The sequence below is a fragment of the Pelodiscus sinensis genome, chromosome 20, assembly GCF_049634645.1.
Source record: "Pelodiscus sinensis isolate JC-2024 chromosome 20, ASM4963464v1, whole genome shotgun sequence".
NCBI lineage: Eukaryota > Metazoa > Chordata > Testudines > Trionychidae > Pelodiscus > Pelodiscus sinensis.
Genome location: NC_134730.1, coordinates 8194530 through 8210434, shown reverse-complemented (window position 1 = coordinate 8210434; position 15905 = coordinate 8194530). Strand labels below are relative to the sequence as shown.

The following is a 15905-nucleotide window of genomic DNA, read 5'->3' as shown; positions in this document are numbered from 1 at the left end:
CCATGTAGAGAATGTTCTATCCATGTGCGGTTCACAAGGAACCCGATTTTTTCATTCCAGGTTTATCTTGTCCATAGTCTGTAGCTTCGGAGTGTTGGGCTGTGTCTACACTGGCCACTTATTCCGGAAAAGCGGCTGCTTTTCCGGAATAACTTGCCAGCTGTCTACACTGGCCGCTTGCTTTTCCGGAAAAGCAATGACGATCTAATGTAAAATCATCATTGTTTTTCTGGAAAATCTATGCTGCTCCCGTTCGGGCAAAAGTCCTTTTCCAGAAAAACTGTTCCGGAAAAGGGCCAGTGTAGACAGCACAGTAGTCTTTTCCACAAAAAAGCCTCGATCGCGAAAATGACGATCGGGGCTTTTTTGCGGAAAAGCGTGTCTACATTGGCCACAGACGCTTTTCCGGAAAAAGTGCTTTTCCGGAAAAGCATCCTGCCAATGTAGACGTGCTTTTTCCGGAAATACTTATAACGGAAAACTGTTCCGTTTTAAGCATTTCCGGAAAAGGGTGCCAGTGTAGACATAGCCTTGCTGCCTACCTTAGCACTATACTGATTCCAGCAAATGGTTTGTAAAACTCTTTTTCTTAACTTCACTTTCCATTTAGCTTCCTAGTCATGCCCACTATGAAATGAGACATATCACTTTTGTTAAGCCAGGCCTATACCTTGTGAATATAATTTGAAAAATTATAATTTGCTGCTCAGTATTGTTCTTGTAAAATATGTGTGGCAACATTGTATGTGAAAATATGGTGTTAAACATTCAAAATCCCACAGTCCTGCCTATATAGAAATCAGGTTTGTTTTAAGTAACAGCAGGACTGTTAGGTTTGCCTTAATTCGCATTTAAGCAGGAAACAGAGTCATCAAGCAGAAAGGCAGTATGTAGGGGCACAATTAGAAAGGCAAAGGCACAAACCGAGTTCAATCTAGCTAGAGACATAAAGGAACAAGAATAAATTCCACAACTATATTATAAGCAAGTAGGGTTGCCAGATAGACCCTGCCAAAAAAACAAGCACACTTGATCATGGGCGGGGGGAGGGGAGAGGCAAGGCTGGCTAGGAAGGGGGCGGAACAGGGAAGCAGAGCTTGCTGGGGATGGGTCTGGGGGCTGCAGGGCTGGACTGGAGGAAGGGGGGCAGGAAGCAGACCTGGCGGAGGGGCGCAGCCACTGGCCACAGCCGGAGTCCTTCGGACTGTGCCCCCGGCAGGCACTCCCTCTAGTTGCGAGCAGAAGCCCGGCAGGGACAGGGTCGGGAGCTACTCCCCCCACCCAGCTTCTGCTCGCAATCAGAGGCTCCCAGTGGGGAGGCAGGGATGCGATTGGCTCTGGGAGCCTCTGGTTGCATGCAAAAGCCGGGCGGGGGGAGTCCCAGCCATCGCCCCACCCCGCCTGGCTTTTGCGTGCGACCACAAGGCTCCCAGCGCCAATTGCGGCCCCACTTCCCAGTCGTGCCCCTGCCTCCCAGCAGGGAATTCCAAAAATACTGGACATTGCACATGTCCAGTATTTTCTGAATTGTTCTACCTGACAGACAGTGCAAATACTGGACTGTCTGGTAGAAAACCAGATACCTGGCAACCCTATAAGCAAGACAGGGTAGGCCCCAAGGGCAGGGTAGGCCCATTGCTTAATCAAGAGGCAGAAACAATAACAGAAAACTTTGAAATGGCAGAGGTGCTTAATGACTTCTTTGTTCTGGTTTTCACCAAGAAGGTTGGTGGTGACCAACAGTGAATGCTAGTGGAAATGGGGTACGTTTAGGAGTTAAAATAGGACAATAACAAGTTAAAAAATACTTAGGATATGTCTACACTACAGTTCTTATTCGAACTAACTTGGTTCGAATTAGTTAATTCGAACTAAGCTAATTCAAACTAACGCGTCTAGAACTAAAAACTAGTTTGAATTAGCGTTTTGCTAATTCGAACTTGCGCGTCCACGCTGATTGGATGCAGGGGTGCATTTAAGGGCGGCTGAAACCAGTTCTGGCAGTAGTTGCTTCAGGTCATCAGGACAGTAGTTGCTTTGTCTGGATGCTGTCTGAGGCTATCTGAGGCTTGTGCTTCAAGGGACCCCCCTGGACAGCCGGTTCTCAGTTTTTCTGCTTGCTTGCCTACGTCGCCGAGGGACAGCAAAGCGTTGGCCTCTGTGCCCGTCTGTGTCGGTGCTTCCTTTCGGGGACGCCGCCGCAGGTGGCAACATGGAGCCAGAGCTCGCCCTGTACTTTCTGGTGCAGTTTATGGACTTGCTGCTGCAAGCCTGCCACCAATGGCTGGAGGCTGCCTGGTTCCACCTGGTGCATGTCAGCCCCCTGCCTCTCCGCCTGGCTGCCCTGGGGCCCATGGAGCAGCTGCGGCGTGCCCCGCCAAATCTGGCGTCTGGACACCAGCAGCGACTGGTGGGACCGCATCGTCCTGGACCGCTGGGAAGACCGACAGTGGATCCAGAACTTCAGGATGAGGAGGGACACCTTCCTGGAGCTCTGCGAGTGGCTCACCCCTGCCCTGCGCAGAAGGGACACTCGCATGAGGCCCGCCATCCCCCTCCAGAAGCGGGTGGCCATCGCCCTCTGGAAGCTCTCCACGCTGGACAGCTACCGATCCGTCGGGAACCAGTTCGGCGTGGGGAGATCCACCGTCGGAGCGGTGCTCATGCAGGTATGGCACTTACCGGCCACTGGCCCGGAGGTGAGGGGGGCTGCAAGGAGGGGATGGGCCGCCCCAGGGAAAATGGGGGGTCAGGGATGGAGGAGGCAAAAGTGCCCCGCACCGGAGGGGCCGGTCTCTCCCGGCCTTACTACACGCCGCCCAGGGGGGTTGCTCCCGGGAGTGGGGCATGGTGCACTGCCAGGGCATGATCACTCCCAGCCACCTGGGCGCCCCACTGATTCGCGCTTTGCTGTGTCTCTCCGCAGGTGGTCAAGGCCATCAACCGGGTGCTGCTCCACAGGGTGGTCTGCCTCGCCGACCCAGATGCCGTCATCCAGGGGTTCGGCGCCCTCGGCTTCCCCAACTACGGGGGGGCCATCAGGGCAAGCTGGGAAGGGTTAGCCTCCCACTAGTTTGAATTAAGTGGCTACACAGCCCTTAATTCAAACTAGCTAATTCGAACTAGGCGTTAGTCCTCGTAGAATGAGGTTTGCCTAGTTCTAATTAAGCACTCCGCTAGTTCGAATTAAGTTCAAACTAACGGAGCGCTAGTGTAGCGCCTATCAAAGTTAGTTCGAACTAACGTCTGTTAGTTCGAATTAACTTTGTAGTGTAGACATACCCTTAGAGAAGTTAGATGTCTTTAAGTCACCAGGGCCTGAGGAAATGCATCCTAGAATACTCAAAAGAGCTGAAAGAGGTGATATCTGATAATAAGATGATAGGTAACAGCCAGCATGGATTTTGTAAAAAACAAATCATATTAAACCAATCTGATAACTTTCTTTGATAGCATATAAAGCCTTGTTGATATGGGAGAAGTGGTGGACACAGTATACCTAGAGTTTAGAAAGGCATTTAACACAGTCTAAAGTAACATGGATTTGCAAAATACAAATTGTGTCAAAACATTCTGATAGCTTCCTTCGATGGGATAAAGTCTTGTAAGTAAGGGGAAAGCTGTGGACATAGTATACCTAGACTTTAGTAAAGCATTTGATATTGTCTCGCATGACCTTCTTATCAATAAACTAGGGAAATACAACCTAGATGGGGCTACTATAAGGTGGGTGCATAACTGGCTTGTGGGGCTATTAGCTCTTACCATGCAATCTCATTCAGGCATGTGTACCAATGGAAAGACTCATTAATTTCAATTCTCGCCACTGTAGTATCTGGGCTTGATTTGATATTTCTCAGTTGGCCAAGACCATAGTTGTCTTAATTTTTTTTAAAAAAAAACCATATTAATATCTTCATAGGATATGATGAGAGATTTTAAAAATAAAGCCCAATACCAAATTAGCTGCTCCTTTGCAATTTAGTCATCCCAGAAATCAGAGAGATAATTTGATTAATCCTACCCCAAATTAATATGCTTAATGAGAGAATATCATAATCATCATGTCATAGAAATATTTCATGTTTTAATACGTAAATTTTATCTTGTAATCACTTACAAGCAGCACGAAATGGAACTCCTAATTTTCCTTGGATATTATTTACTAGGACAATTTGGCCAGTTCTTCTTGAGATCATGCTGGGAAGAAGGGCTGGAAAAACAAAAACAAAAACAAAAGAAAGTAAAAGGTGAAAAAATTAACATAAATTAAGCTTGGATATAGAAATTCTATTGTTGTTGTCATGTTACTCCCAGAATTAGAGAGAAAGGAAGGCCGGACTTTTATTGGACCAAATTCAGTTGGTTAAGGAGAAAAGTTTTAAGCTTTGCATAGAGCTCTTCAGGTCTGGGAAACATACTCTGATTGGTTTGAGACATGCAAGCTCCTACCTGGCTCCCCAGAAGAGGAAACATGTCCTTGATGCTCCTAAGTGAAGGAGGAACACCATGAGAGCTCCAAGTGCAGTGCCCTCACCCTGAGTGTTGGCTTTGCAGCTCCCATAGGCTAAGAACAGTGGGCAGTGGGAGTTGCAAAGAAGGCACCTGTGGGTGGAGGCAGTGTGCAGATCTGCCTAACTATGCCTCCACCTCAGAGCAGCAGGGACATGTCACCACTTGCGGGAGCTGCCCAAAATGATTACCACCCAAATCCGGTACCCTATAGCTCCCTCCTGCAAACACACACCCTCCCAGGACCCAAATGTGGTTAGATATTGATAGATGTTAGGCTGCGTTTGTGTGTTCTGCCCCATCCCTGCACAGACAGCTGGCACAACAGACCTCAAGTGAACCACCTAATGACAACAAGATCAGCCTGGTTTATTGCTGATGAAGAATAGTACTAGTATTCTTTCCCATACCCTCTCCTGTTCCCCAACCACCAGCCACCATCCCTGAGCCACTTCCTGCACCCAAAAGCCCTTCCCAAGCCCAAACCCTCATCCCCTCTCATAATCTGAATGCTTTGGCCCCGTCTTTCTTGTAGATAAACTGGGAAATACAACCTAGATGGGGCTACTATAAGGTGGGTGCGTAACAGGTTGGAACTGTTCCCAGAGAGTACTTATCAATGGGTCACAGTCATAGTGGAAGGGCATAGCAAGTCAGGTTCTGCAGGGATCAGTTTTAGGACCAATTCTGCTCAATATCTTCATCAACAATTGAGATAATGTTATAGAGAGTACGCTTATAAAGTTTGCGGACGATACCAAGATGGGAAGGGTTGTAAGCAAGACATGAGAAGTAATTCTTCCACTCTGTGCTGATTAGGCCTTAACTGGAATATTGTGTCCAGTTCTGGGCACCACATTTCAAGGAATATGTAGACAAACTGGACAGAATCCAGGGAAGAGCAACAAAAAGGATTAAATGTTTAGAAAATATGACCTATGAGGGAAGACTGAAAGAATTGGGATTGTTTAGTTTGGAAAAGAGAAGACTGAGAAGAGACATGATTAAACAAAAAACGGGATTATGTAGCACTTTAAAGACTAACAAGATGATTTATTAGGTAATGAGCTTTCATGGGCCAGACCCACTTCCTCAGATCAAATAGAAAATTGGCATGACCATATATACCAAAGGATACAATAAAAAAAATGAACACATATGAAAAGGACAAATCAAATTTCAGAAGAGAACGGGGATGAGGGGTGGGGAGGTAAATGTCTGTGAGCTAATGATATTAGAGGTGATAATTGGGGAAGCTATCTTTGTAATGGATAAGATAATTAGCGTCTTTGTTAAGACCTAGGTGTAAAGTGTTTCAGCTAGACCAGACTAACACGGCTACATTTCTATTACTAAGAGACATGATAGCAGCTTTCAAGAATTTAAAAGGGTGTGCAGCACCACTGGGTCTTAATGTCCGCTCGCCTGCCTCTCCCTGTCCCTGCTCTGTGGCTCTTTTTATCAGCCTGCCAGACCTATTAGCAGAACATGGAACCTGTGAAAGAGCCACTCATGTGGTGGAGAAGCCTTTTAACAGGAGATTGCCAAGCCCAGGTACGTACTGTCAGTTTCTGAATGGCATGTGCTGGTCTACAGGGCCTGAGTTTCAAATATGATCACCAGACTCTTGAGACTTCAGCCTGCTCCTGTGTCTGCCCCAGCTTTCTCCAGTCTTGTCCTTGCCCTACTTGGCAGGGTAGAGGGAGAAAAATTATTTTCCTTCTGTTGGGATATGTAAAAATTAATAGGGGTCTGGGATATCTATACATTAGTGGTTAAGAAGTCTAGCCAAAATGTCAATTATCCTTTAAACATGTTTTTCCCCTTTCTCCTGGCAGCCTTGGAAGATGGTTGCATTGAAGAGTGTCTTGTTTTGTCTTCACACTTGTTCTATAATAACATTTTCAGGGTCAAAGCGCTTTTTACAACCCTATAAGCTGCTGATTAAGACAGTATGTAATGCTAATTCAACTAAAAACCAATAAACAACAAATAGGGGCAGGTATAATTGTATTAATCATCTGCTTATTAATATTCATTGTGTAGGAGTTAACATTACTAAATAAGGTTTTAGGTAAAGTAGTGATAAATGTGTGAATTAACATACTAAAATAGATAAAAGGGTACAATTGGTAACAAACCGTTGCCACTCAAAACGATGTGTTGGGGGGTTCAAAGTGCGTAGACAATAAAGCAGTTCCGTTTACCCCATCAATTCCTGGGTTGCCTATGTCTACTCTAACACCTTCACCCTGATGATAAGACAAGAAGCAATTGGCTTAGATTGCAGTAAGAGAGAGTTAATTTGGCCATTAGGAAAAGCTTCCCTAACTGTCTGATTGGTTAAGCAGTAGAATAAATTGCCTAGGAAGGTTGTGGCATCTCCATCGTTGGAGATATTTAAGTGTAGGTTAGATAAACATGTCAAGGATGATCTAGATGGTACATGACTGCAGGGCACTGGACTTAATAATCTCTCCAGGTTCCTTCCAGTTCTAGTATTCTATGATCTGGAGTCCCCTACAGTACCCCAAGCCCCTTGTCCCTAGTCTCACTCCAGAGCCCATGACCATAGCTGGAGTGATCACCCTCTGTCATACTCGATGCCCTGTCCCAGCCCAAATTCTCCTTCCATACCCTTAACCCTTCATTTAAGGCCCCACCCCATAACCTGAACTTCTAACCCAGTGTTTATAAACCCTCCAATACCCCATCCCCCGTCAGAATATTTTACTCCCTATTATGAAGATTGCCTTTGAGTATGAGGACTGAGAGGTCAGATGTGGAATTATCATTTTGTGAAAAGTGCTTGCCCGTGAGTGATAGGATGTTTTAATCTTTTATGATTTTTCTGTGCAAGTTCTTTTAAGAATATAGTGATTGTCTGGTTCACTCACATAGGGTATGTCTACACTACAAAGTTAGTTCGAATTAACGGACGTTAGTTTGAACTAACTTTCATAGGCGCTACACTAGCGCTCCGTTAGTTCGAATTTAATTCGAACTAACGGAGCGCTTAGTTCGAACTAGGTAAACCTCATTCCACGAGGATTAAGCCTAGTTCGAACTTACTAGTTCGAATTAAGGGCTGTGTAGACCCTTAATTCGAACTAGTGGGAGGCTAGCCCTCCCCAGATTTCCCTGGTGGCCACTCTGGCCAACACCAGGGAAATTCTACTGCCTGCCTCCCGGCCCCGGACCCCTTAAAGGGGCACGGGCTGGCTACGGTGCCCGTGCCAGGTGCAAGCCTGCCAGCACCCAGCCAACAGACCCTTCACCTGGCACGGATTGAGCCACCAACCCGATGACCCCCAGCCCTCCCCCTCTTCCCGGAACCAGGCTGGCGGCTCCCGGGAGCTTGCCCGGGACCGCAAGAGGCGGGCACCCACCTGGGCTAGTGCGGACATCGTGGACCTCGTCCACAATCTCCGCACTAGGCACAGATAAGTGGCTGGCTTGGGCAGGAGAGCTGCCAGCCTGGCCACCCAGGAGCAGGTGTGCAAGAGAATCAAGGGGGTCCACTGAGACCCCCGACCCTGAGCCCTGAGCCCTGAGCTTACAATGGCCGTCCTGGGTCAGACCAAAGGTCCATCTAGCCCAGTAGCCTGTCTCCTGACAGTGGCCAACCCTAGGGACCCTGGAGGGGATGGATCAAAGACAGTGACCAAGCCATTTGTCTCGTGCCATCCCTCTCCAGCCTTCCACAAACCTTGAGCAGGGACACCACTCCTACCCCCTGGCTAATAGCACTCCATGGACCCAACCTCCATGACTTGATCTCACTTCCCTTTAAACTCTGGGTATGTCTACACTACAAAGTTAGTTCGAACTAACGGACGTTAGTTCGAACTAACTTTCCTAGCCGCTACACTAGTGCTCCGTTAGTTCGAACTTAATTCAAACTAACGGAGCGCTTAGCTCGAACTAGGTAAACCTCATTTTAAGAGGATTAAGCCTAGTTCGAACTAGATAGTTCGAATTAAGGGCTGTATAGACCCTTAATTCGAACTAGTGGGAGGCTAAGGCTTCCCAGGTTTCCCTGGTGGCCACTCTGGCCAACACCAGGGAAACTTGTCTGCCCCCATCCCGGCCCCGGAGCCCTTAAAGGGCCACGGGCTGGCTACACAGTTTGTGCCAGTTGCAAGGCTGCCAGCACCCAGCCAGCAGACCCTGCACCTGCCACACCATGAGCCAGCCACCAGAGGACACCCAGCCCTCCACTGCTCCCCAGGACCAGCCTGGCGGCTCCCAGGAGCCTGCCCGGGGGCGCAAAAGGCGGGCGCCCGCTTGGTCAAGTGTGGAGATCGTGGACCTCACCGAGGTTTGGGGGGAAGCCTCCAATGTCCATGATCTCCGCACTAGCCACAGGAACGCGGCCGTCTACAGCTGCATAGCTGCCAGCATGGCCGCCAGGGGCCACCAGCGCAGCCGGGAGCAGGTCCGGTGCAAAATTAAGGACTTGCGGCAGTCCTACTCCTGGGCCTGCCAGCCAGGGGCCGACCCGGAGGCCTGCCCCCACTTCCACGCCCTGGACCGCCTCCTGGGGGCTCATGCCGTCCCTGCCCCCCGGGACGTGATTGACTCCGGGGCAGAGGGCCCGCTCCTGGAGACGGAGGAGGAGGAGGAGGGCTCTGAGAGCCAGGAGCCTGCCGCCAGCCTGCCCAGGACCCGGGACCCCTGAGGCACCCCACAGAGCCGCTCGCCTGTGTCGTCTGAGGTCGGGGAGGCGTCCACCTGTGAGTACCATCGTGTTCCCCTTATGTGTACGGGGGGCTGGGGCGAGAGGGAGCCCCGGGACCGTGCGCCTGGGCCTTGCCCACCAAGGAGCAGCAGCTGGGGATCCTGCAGGGGCCCTGGCCTTGCAGAGTGGAGCTGGGTTTCACACACCTGGGCCCCTGGGGTAATTGACCGCTGGTCTTGTTGCACCACAGCTGCAGCACCTGGGCCTGCAGGGCGCCCCACCCCACCTGCAGCAGCTGCCCATGCCAGGGCAAGCAAGAGAGCCAGGAACGAGGAGGACTACCAAAAGCGGCACCTACGGTTCATGGACCACCAGCTCCGCACCCAGGACCACTGGGTCCAGGAGGACCTGAGGCTGCGCTGGAGGAGTCTGGAGGCCCTGGAGGAGCAGGGCCGTGCCCTGCGAGGCCACCTCCAGAGCCTGCTCGACCGCTTCCCATTTCCTCCTCCCCCTGCTCCCCCTCCTGCTCCCGCTCCTGCTTCCGCTCCTGCTTCCTCCACACCCCCTGTCCCCTCTGCCCCCCCCCTCCACAACCATTTCCCACCGACGCCCCCGGACCCGCAGTGTGGCAAGACGGGAGAGGCAGCCGGACTCCCACCCCTGAGCTTTCCTTTCCCTTCCTCCCTTCCCTGCCCTTCCAGCTCCCTCGTCCCAGGTTTCCCCCTCCCCTCTCCCACCCTCCCACCTCCCTCCCCCGACACCACTTATGTTAAATAAACAGACGTTTTTGTTTCAAAAACAGGTGTCTTTATTTTACAGTAGGTAGGGAGGGGAAAGGGGAAGGGGGGTAGGGTGGAAGAAGGCCCCAGTGGGGCATGCAGGGAGAGGTCAGTCCTCCTCCTCCACCAGGAAGCTCTCCCGCAGGGCTTCCCGGATCCGGACGGCCCCCCGCTGGGCTTCCCGGATGGCGGCGGTGTGGGGCTGACCGTAGTGTCCAGCCATGCGGTCAGCCTAAGCCATCGAGGCTGACAGGAAAGCCTCCCCCTTTCGCTCACACAAATTGTGGAGCACACAACATGCTGCCACCACGGGAGGAATGTTGTGCTCGGCCAGGTCCAGACGGGTGAGGAGGCATCGAAAGCGGGCTTTCAGTCGCCCGAAGGCCCCCTCCACCATGATGCGGGCCCTGGTCAACCTGGCATTGAAGGCCTGGCGGGAGGGATTGAGGTGCCCCGTGTAGGGCTTCATGAGCCAGGGCTGCAGTGGGTAGGCGGCATCCCCCACCAGGCACACAGGCATGTCCACATCCCCGACCCTGATGTGGTGGTCGGGGAAGAAGGTCCCGGCCTGCAGCCACTGGCACACAGAGGAGTTGAGGTACACCCGGGCGTCGTGTGCTTTGCCGGACCAGCCCACATTAATGTCCGTGAACTGGCCCCGGTGGTCACACACGGCCTGCAGGATCACGGAGAAGTACCCCTTGCGGTTCACGTAACGGGACGCCTGGTGTTCCGGGGCACGGATGGGGATGTGCGTCCCGTCGATGGCCCCCCCGCAGTTGGGGAAGCCGAGGGCGCCGAATCCCCGGATGACGGCATCCGGGTCGGCGAGGCGGACCACCCTGTGGAGCAGCACCCGGTTGATGGCCTTGACCACCTGCGGAGAGAGACACAGCAAAGCGCCAATCAGTGGGGCGCCCGGGTGGCTGGGAGCGTTCGTGCCCTGGCAGTGCCCCGCACCCTACTCCCGGTAGCAACCCCCCTGGCGGCGTGTAGTACGGCCGGGACAGCCCGACCCCTCTGGTGCGGGGCGCTTTCGCCTCCTCCCGCCCCCCCTTTGTTCCTGGGGCGGCCCATCCCCTCCTCGCAGTCCCCTTCCCCCTCGGCTCGGTGGCCGACGAGTGCCATACCTGCATGAGCACCGCTCCGACGGTGGATCTCCCCACGCCGAACTGGTTCCCGACGGATCGGTAGCTGTCCGGTGTGGAGAGCTTCCAGAGGGCGATGGCCACCCGCTTCTGGAGGGGGATGGCGGGCCTCATGCGAGTGTCCCTTCTGCTCAGGGCAGGGGCGAGCCACTTGCAGAGCTCCAGGAAGGTGTCCCTCCTCATCCTGAAGTTCTGGGTCCACTGTCGGTCCTCCCAGCGCTCCAGGATGATGCGGTCCCACCAGTCGGTGCTGGTGTCCAGACGCCAGATTTGGCGGGGCACGCCGGTGCCCGGGTGCCACCGCAGCTGCTCCATGGGCCCCAGGGCAGCCAGGCGGAGAGGCAGGGGGCTGACATGCACCAGGTGGAACCAGGCAGCCTCCAGCCATTGGTGGCAGGCTTGCAGCAGCAAGTCCATAAACTGCACCAGAAAGTACAGGGCGAGCTCTGGCTCCATGTTGCCACCTGCGGCGGCGTCCCCGAAAGGAAGCACCGACACAGACGGGCACAGAGACCAACGCTTTGCTGTCCCTCGGCAAGGTTGGCAAGCAAGCAGGAAAAGCTGAGAACCGGCTGTCCGGGGGGGTCCCTTTAAGCTCGAGCCTCAGAGATAGCCTCAGCAGCAGCCACACAAAGCAACTACTGACCTGATGCCCTGCCAGAACCGGTTTCAGCTGCCCTTAAATGCCCCCCTGCGTCCAATCAGTGTGGACGCGCTAGTTCGAATTAGCAAAATGCTAATTCGAACTAGTTTTTAGTTCTAGATGCATTAGTTTGAATTAGCTTAGTTCGAATTAGCGCTGTAGTGTAGACGTACCCTTTGTTCCAGTTCTAGCCTTCACAGCCTCCTGCAGCAAGGAGTTCCACAGGTTGACTCTTTGCTTTGTGAAGAACAACTTTCTGTTACTAGTTTGAAGCCTGCTACCCATTCCTTTCCTTTGGTGTCCTCTAGTCCTTCTTTATGGGAACTAATGAAGAACTTTTCTGTATGCATTCTCTCCACCCAACTCCTGCTTTTAGAGACCTCTATCCTGTCCCCGCTCCGTCTCCTCTCTTCTAAGCTGAAAAGTCCCAGTCTCTTTAGCGTCTCTTCATATGGGACCTGTTCCCAACCCCTGATCATTTTAGTTGCCCTCCCCTCTCCCAGCCTCTCTCTTCCCCTCTCCCACCTCCTTTTCCCAGTCATCCCCAATTTTGTTCAATCAAGACAGATTCCATTTTGGAAGACACGTTTTCTTTATTTTGTACATCAAGATGAGGGGCTAGGGAAGGGTAAGTGGAAGGAGGTGAGGGAGGAATGGGGCACGAGCCCCCGATGGGGAGGACTGGGCTGGCTCTGCGGGCTTCTGGGGGTGGAAGCTCTCCTGCAGCCCCCCAATTGCCCCCTCTCCCCAGATGGCAGCCTGCGGCAAGTGCAGCCGGGCTGATGCCTGAGTGCTGTGATGTGCCCAGTGTGGGTAGTCTGGGCAATCCAAGCCAGGACTGCTTTGCAAGCGGGGCACCCCTTAGAACTGTCTGTCCGGGGTGGGGGTCAGAACTCTTTAAGCACAGCCCTCGGCTAGCCTGAGACAGCATCTCCATGCTCTAAGTCCTCCTCTGATGCCCTGCCGGCACTGCTTCCGGCCATCCATAAGCCCGGTTCAGGGTCCACTTAATGTGGACGCGCTAGTTCGAATTAGCAAAACGCTAATTCGAACTAGTTTTTAGTTCTAGACGCGTTAGTTCAAATTAGCTTAGTTCGAATTAACTAATTCAAACTAAGTTAGTTCGAATTAGCGCTGTAGTGTAGACATACTCCTAGTTATTATCAGGGCATCTTGTACTACATGAGGTACACCACATGTTATGAAAGATATGTGTAGTACCTATGGATCTTGAAAGGTGTATTGTGAGAGTGGAAGGTATTGTCCGCTGTAGTGATGGCAATAGGTCTACAAATTTTGCATCAGTTGTTCTGGCAGGGTATGGTGCCACTTTGAATTGGTATTTCCTGGTCTACAGAGACTGGGCTTCTGAAAAGGGAGGGGATCAGGAAAGATTTATGTGAGAATGTGGTCCCTGTCAAGTATGAGTTGTAATTAGTGCTGCCAATTAATTGCAATTAACACCTGCAAATAACTGAAAAATGCATTAATTGTAATTTGTTAATTGTACACATCTGGGCTTGGTGGGAGGTATTGGGGGCAGGGGCTGACGTCCCAACCTGGAGCTCTGTGCCTAGCAGGGTGACAGAAACCTAGCCCAGAGCCCTAGAGGCAGTGTTGGGGGGATGAAGCCCGAAGACCCATACCCTGAGAAAGGCTGAAGGTTTGACTCCCTGAGCCCCAAGTTTCAAGGTGGGGCTGATGTTCCAAGTCAAGATGGAGCTCAGAACATCGAGTTGAGCAGTATCCCGGAGCCCTGTGCTCTGAGTGCTCCCCTGTAACCATGAGCAGAGCTGAAACTTAGAGTTCCCCACACCTTGCAGGGATGAAATCCCTCACTCTGAGCCCCTAACGCCCTGGGGCTGAAAATGGGGGGAGGGGGTCACAATATTTTTAAACCCAAATGGTGTGATCAGAAAAAAAAAAGTGTGAGAAACACTGCCATGTAACACAGGTGACTGGCAAGCTGCACTCTGTGCCTGATTTACACCCCTGAGGTAAATCCACCTTGCGAACATGCACTCACTCAGCTAAAGGGAGTCATTTTTTGAGGAGTAACATTAGTTCGGACTAAGGGCTTTAGTCCGACTAACGCGTCCCGGCGCGCACTTCCTGGTTCGAATCAGCTGTGATTCGAACTAGCGCGCCGGCGAGATCATGTTAATGGAGCGCGGGATATTTAAATCCCCGCTTCATTAACTACTTCGATTGTCTCCATTTGCATCCCTAGTTCGAACTAGGGATGCAGTGTAGACATACCCTTATTGTTTATCTATGTGATTAAAACTGCAATGAATCAAGATTGATTTTTTAAAACTCTCTTAGTTGCAACTGATTACTGACACTCTGTATGAGTTCCATTGTGCGACTGAAGAGGGTTTTATTTCTGTATTGGAGTAGGTTCCTGAGGGGTATTGGGTAACCCATTCCATGATGAAACCTATATCTCTGGTGCCATGTCCCCCTTTTTTTCTCTGAGAACATGATTTTGAATGTGTTATGGTGACATTTTCCTCAATGCATATGTTGTGGCAATTCATAATGGATTGTGACCTCTCCTAAGGTGATAGTGCTGGACTGGGATCTGGAGCTACTTTTGCTCTTTCCTGTGTCCAGAATGTACGTATTTTAGGTGCTGGTCTGAAATCAGGAGCATTTTGTGTTGAGATGATTTCTGCCCTAACCACTGAGTCCAAAGAGTGATATGCAGTGGTGTACTATCTGTATTACGTTGGATTCCGTTTTTGATCTTTTGGTCTGCCATATATCTAGAGCCAGCAGAGAAGGAGAAAGACAGATGCAGAGGGAACTAACGGACCCCACAGCTCTGGCATGTAATGACTTTATTATTATGGTTGCAAAACTGAAATTGATACAAAAGTGAGACTTTGCACTTGGGAAAGGAGGATAGCACAGGTCTCCATGAATATTTAAAGGGATAGGACATCACATTCCTTCAACCTAATTTAAAAAACCTGCTAGACATGTATGCTTTATAGTTTACATGGCTAACAATAAACACCAAAGAGTTGCAGGTAGACTGCTACACACCCCTAAATTGAAAGTTTATTCTGTCCTGGAATAATAGTAGCTAACTAACTAACTAACTAAAAGAATAACCCAGGGGTCAGTGTTGGGGCCAGTTTTGTTCCACATCTTCTTTAATAATCTGTATGATTAAATGGATTACACCTTCAGGAAGTTTCTAGATGACAGTAAGATGGGGGGAAATGTATATATTCTGGAGGGTAGGGAAAGGATCTAGTGTAACCTAGACAAATTGGAGAATTGGGCCAAAAGAAGTTTGCTGAGGTTCAACAAGACACGAGCAGAGTCCTGCACTCAGGATGGAAGAATCCCATGCACTGCTACAGGCTGGGGACTGACTAGCTAAGCAGTAGTTATGTCCCTTTATTCGGCTCATGTGAGACCATATCTGGAGTACTGCGTCCAATTTTGAGCTCCCCTCTACACAAAGGATGTGGACAACTTGGAGAGAGCCCAGCAGGGGGCAACAGAAATTAATATAAAGCTGGGGTGCATGACTTATGAGAATAGGCTGAGGGAACTGGGCTTATTGAGTTTGCAGAAGAGAAGAATGAAATCCCCTTTGAAAGCAGACTTCAGCTACCTGAAGGGGGGGATCCCAAAAAGGATGGAGCTAAGTCAGTGGTCCCCAACGCGGTGCCCATGGGTGCCATGGCGCCTGCCGGGGCATTTGTGCGTGCCGCCAACAACCTGGGCTGGCCCCGCCCCCGGCGCACGGGAGGTGCCAGCCCCAGGCGTGCAACACGCACCGGCGCTGGGTGCGTGGCGCTCGGGTGGCCCCAGCCCCGGGGCACATGTGGGCGCTCGGGTGCTCGGGCGCGCGGCGCTCGAGCAGTGCCGGTGCCGGCCCCAGGTGCCCGGCGCGTGAGTGGCCCTGCCCCCCGGGCGCCCAGGAGCCTCTAAAGGTTGGAGACCACTGAGCTAAGTTATACAATGGTCTCAAGTTGCCGTGGGGGAGGTCTAGGTTTGGTGTATAAAATCAGTCAAATGGAAAAATGGCTATTTCAGTTATTGTGTATAGAATGGCGCTGATCAGGCTTTTGAGATTACACTGAGCTGCTCTTCAGGGCTGGAAAACAAAGTGTGTCACTACT

The 15905-nt window shown here is 51.3% G+C and overlaps 1 protein-coding gene across 1 annotated transcript in view; it reads right to left on the bottom strand.

The window, feature by feature from the left end:
* DHRS7C (dehydrogenase/reductase 7C) overlaps positions 1 to 15905 on the bottom strand; it is a 44058-nt gene that overhangs the window by 4415 nt on the left and 23738 nt on the right. The window contains exon 5 of the mRNA XM_075903563.1: positions 4121 to 4213. Coding sequence (XP_075759678.1) covers positions 4121 to 4213 — 93 coding nt within the window. The remainder of the gene's footprint in view (positions 1 to 4120; positions 4214 to 15905) is intronic.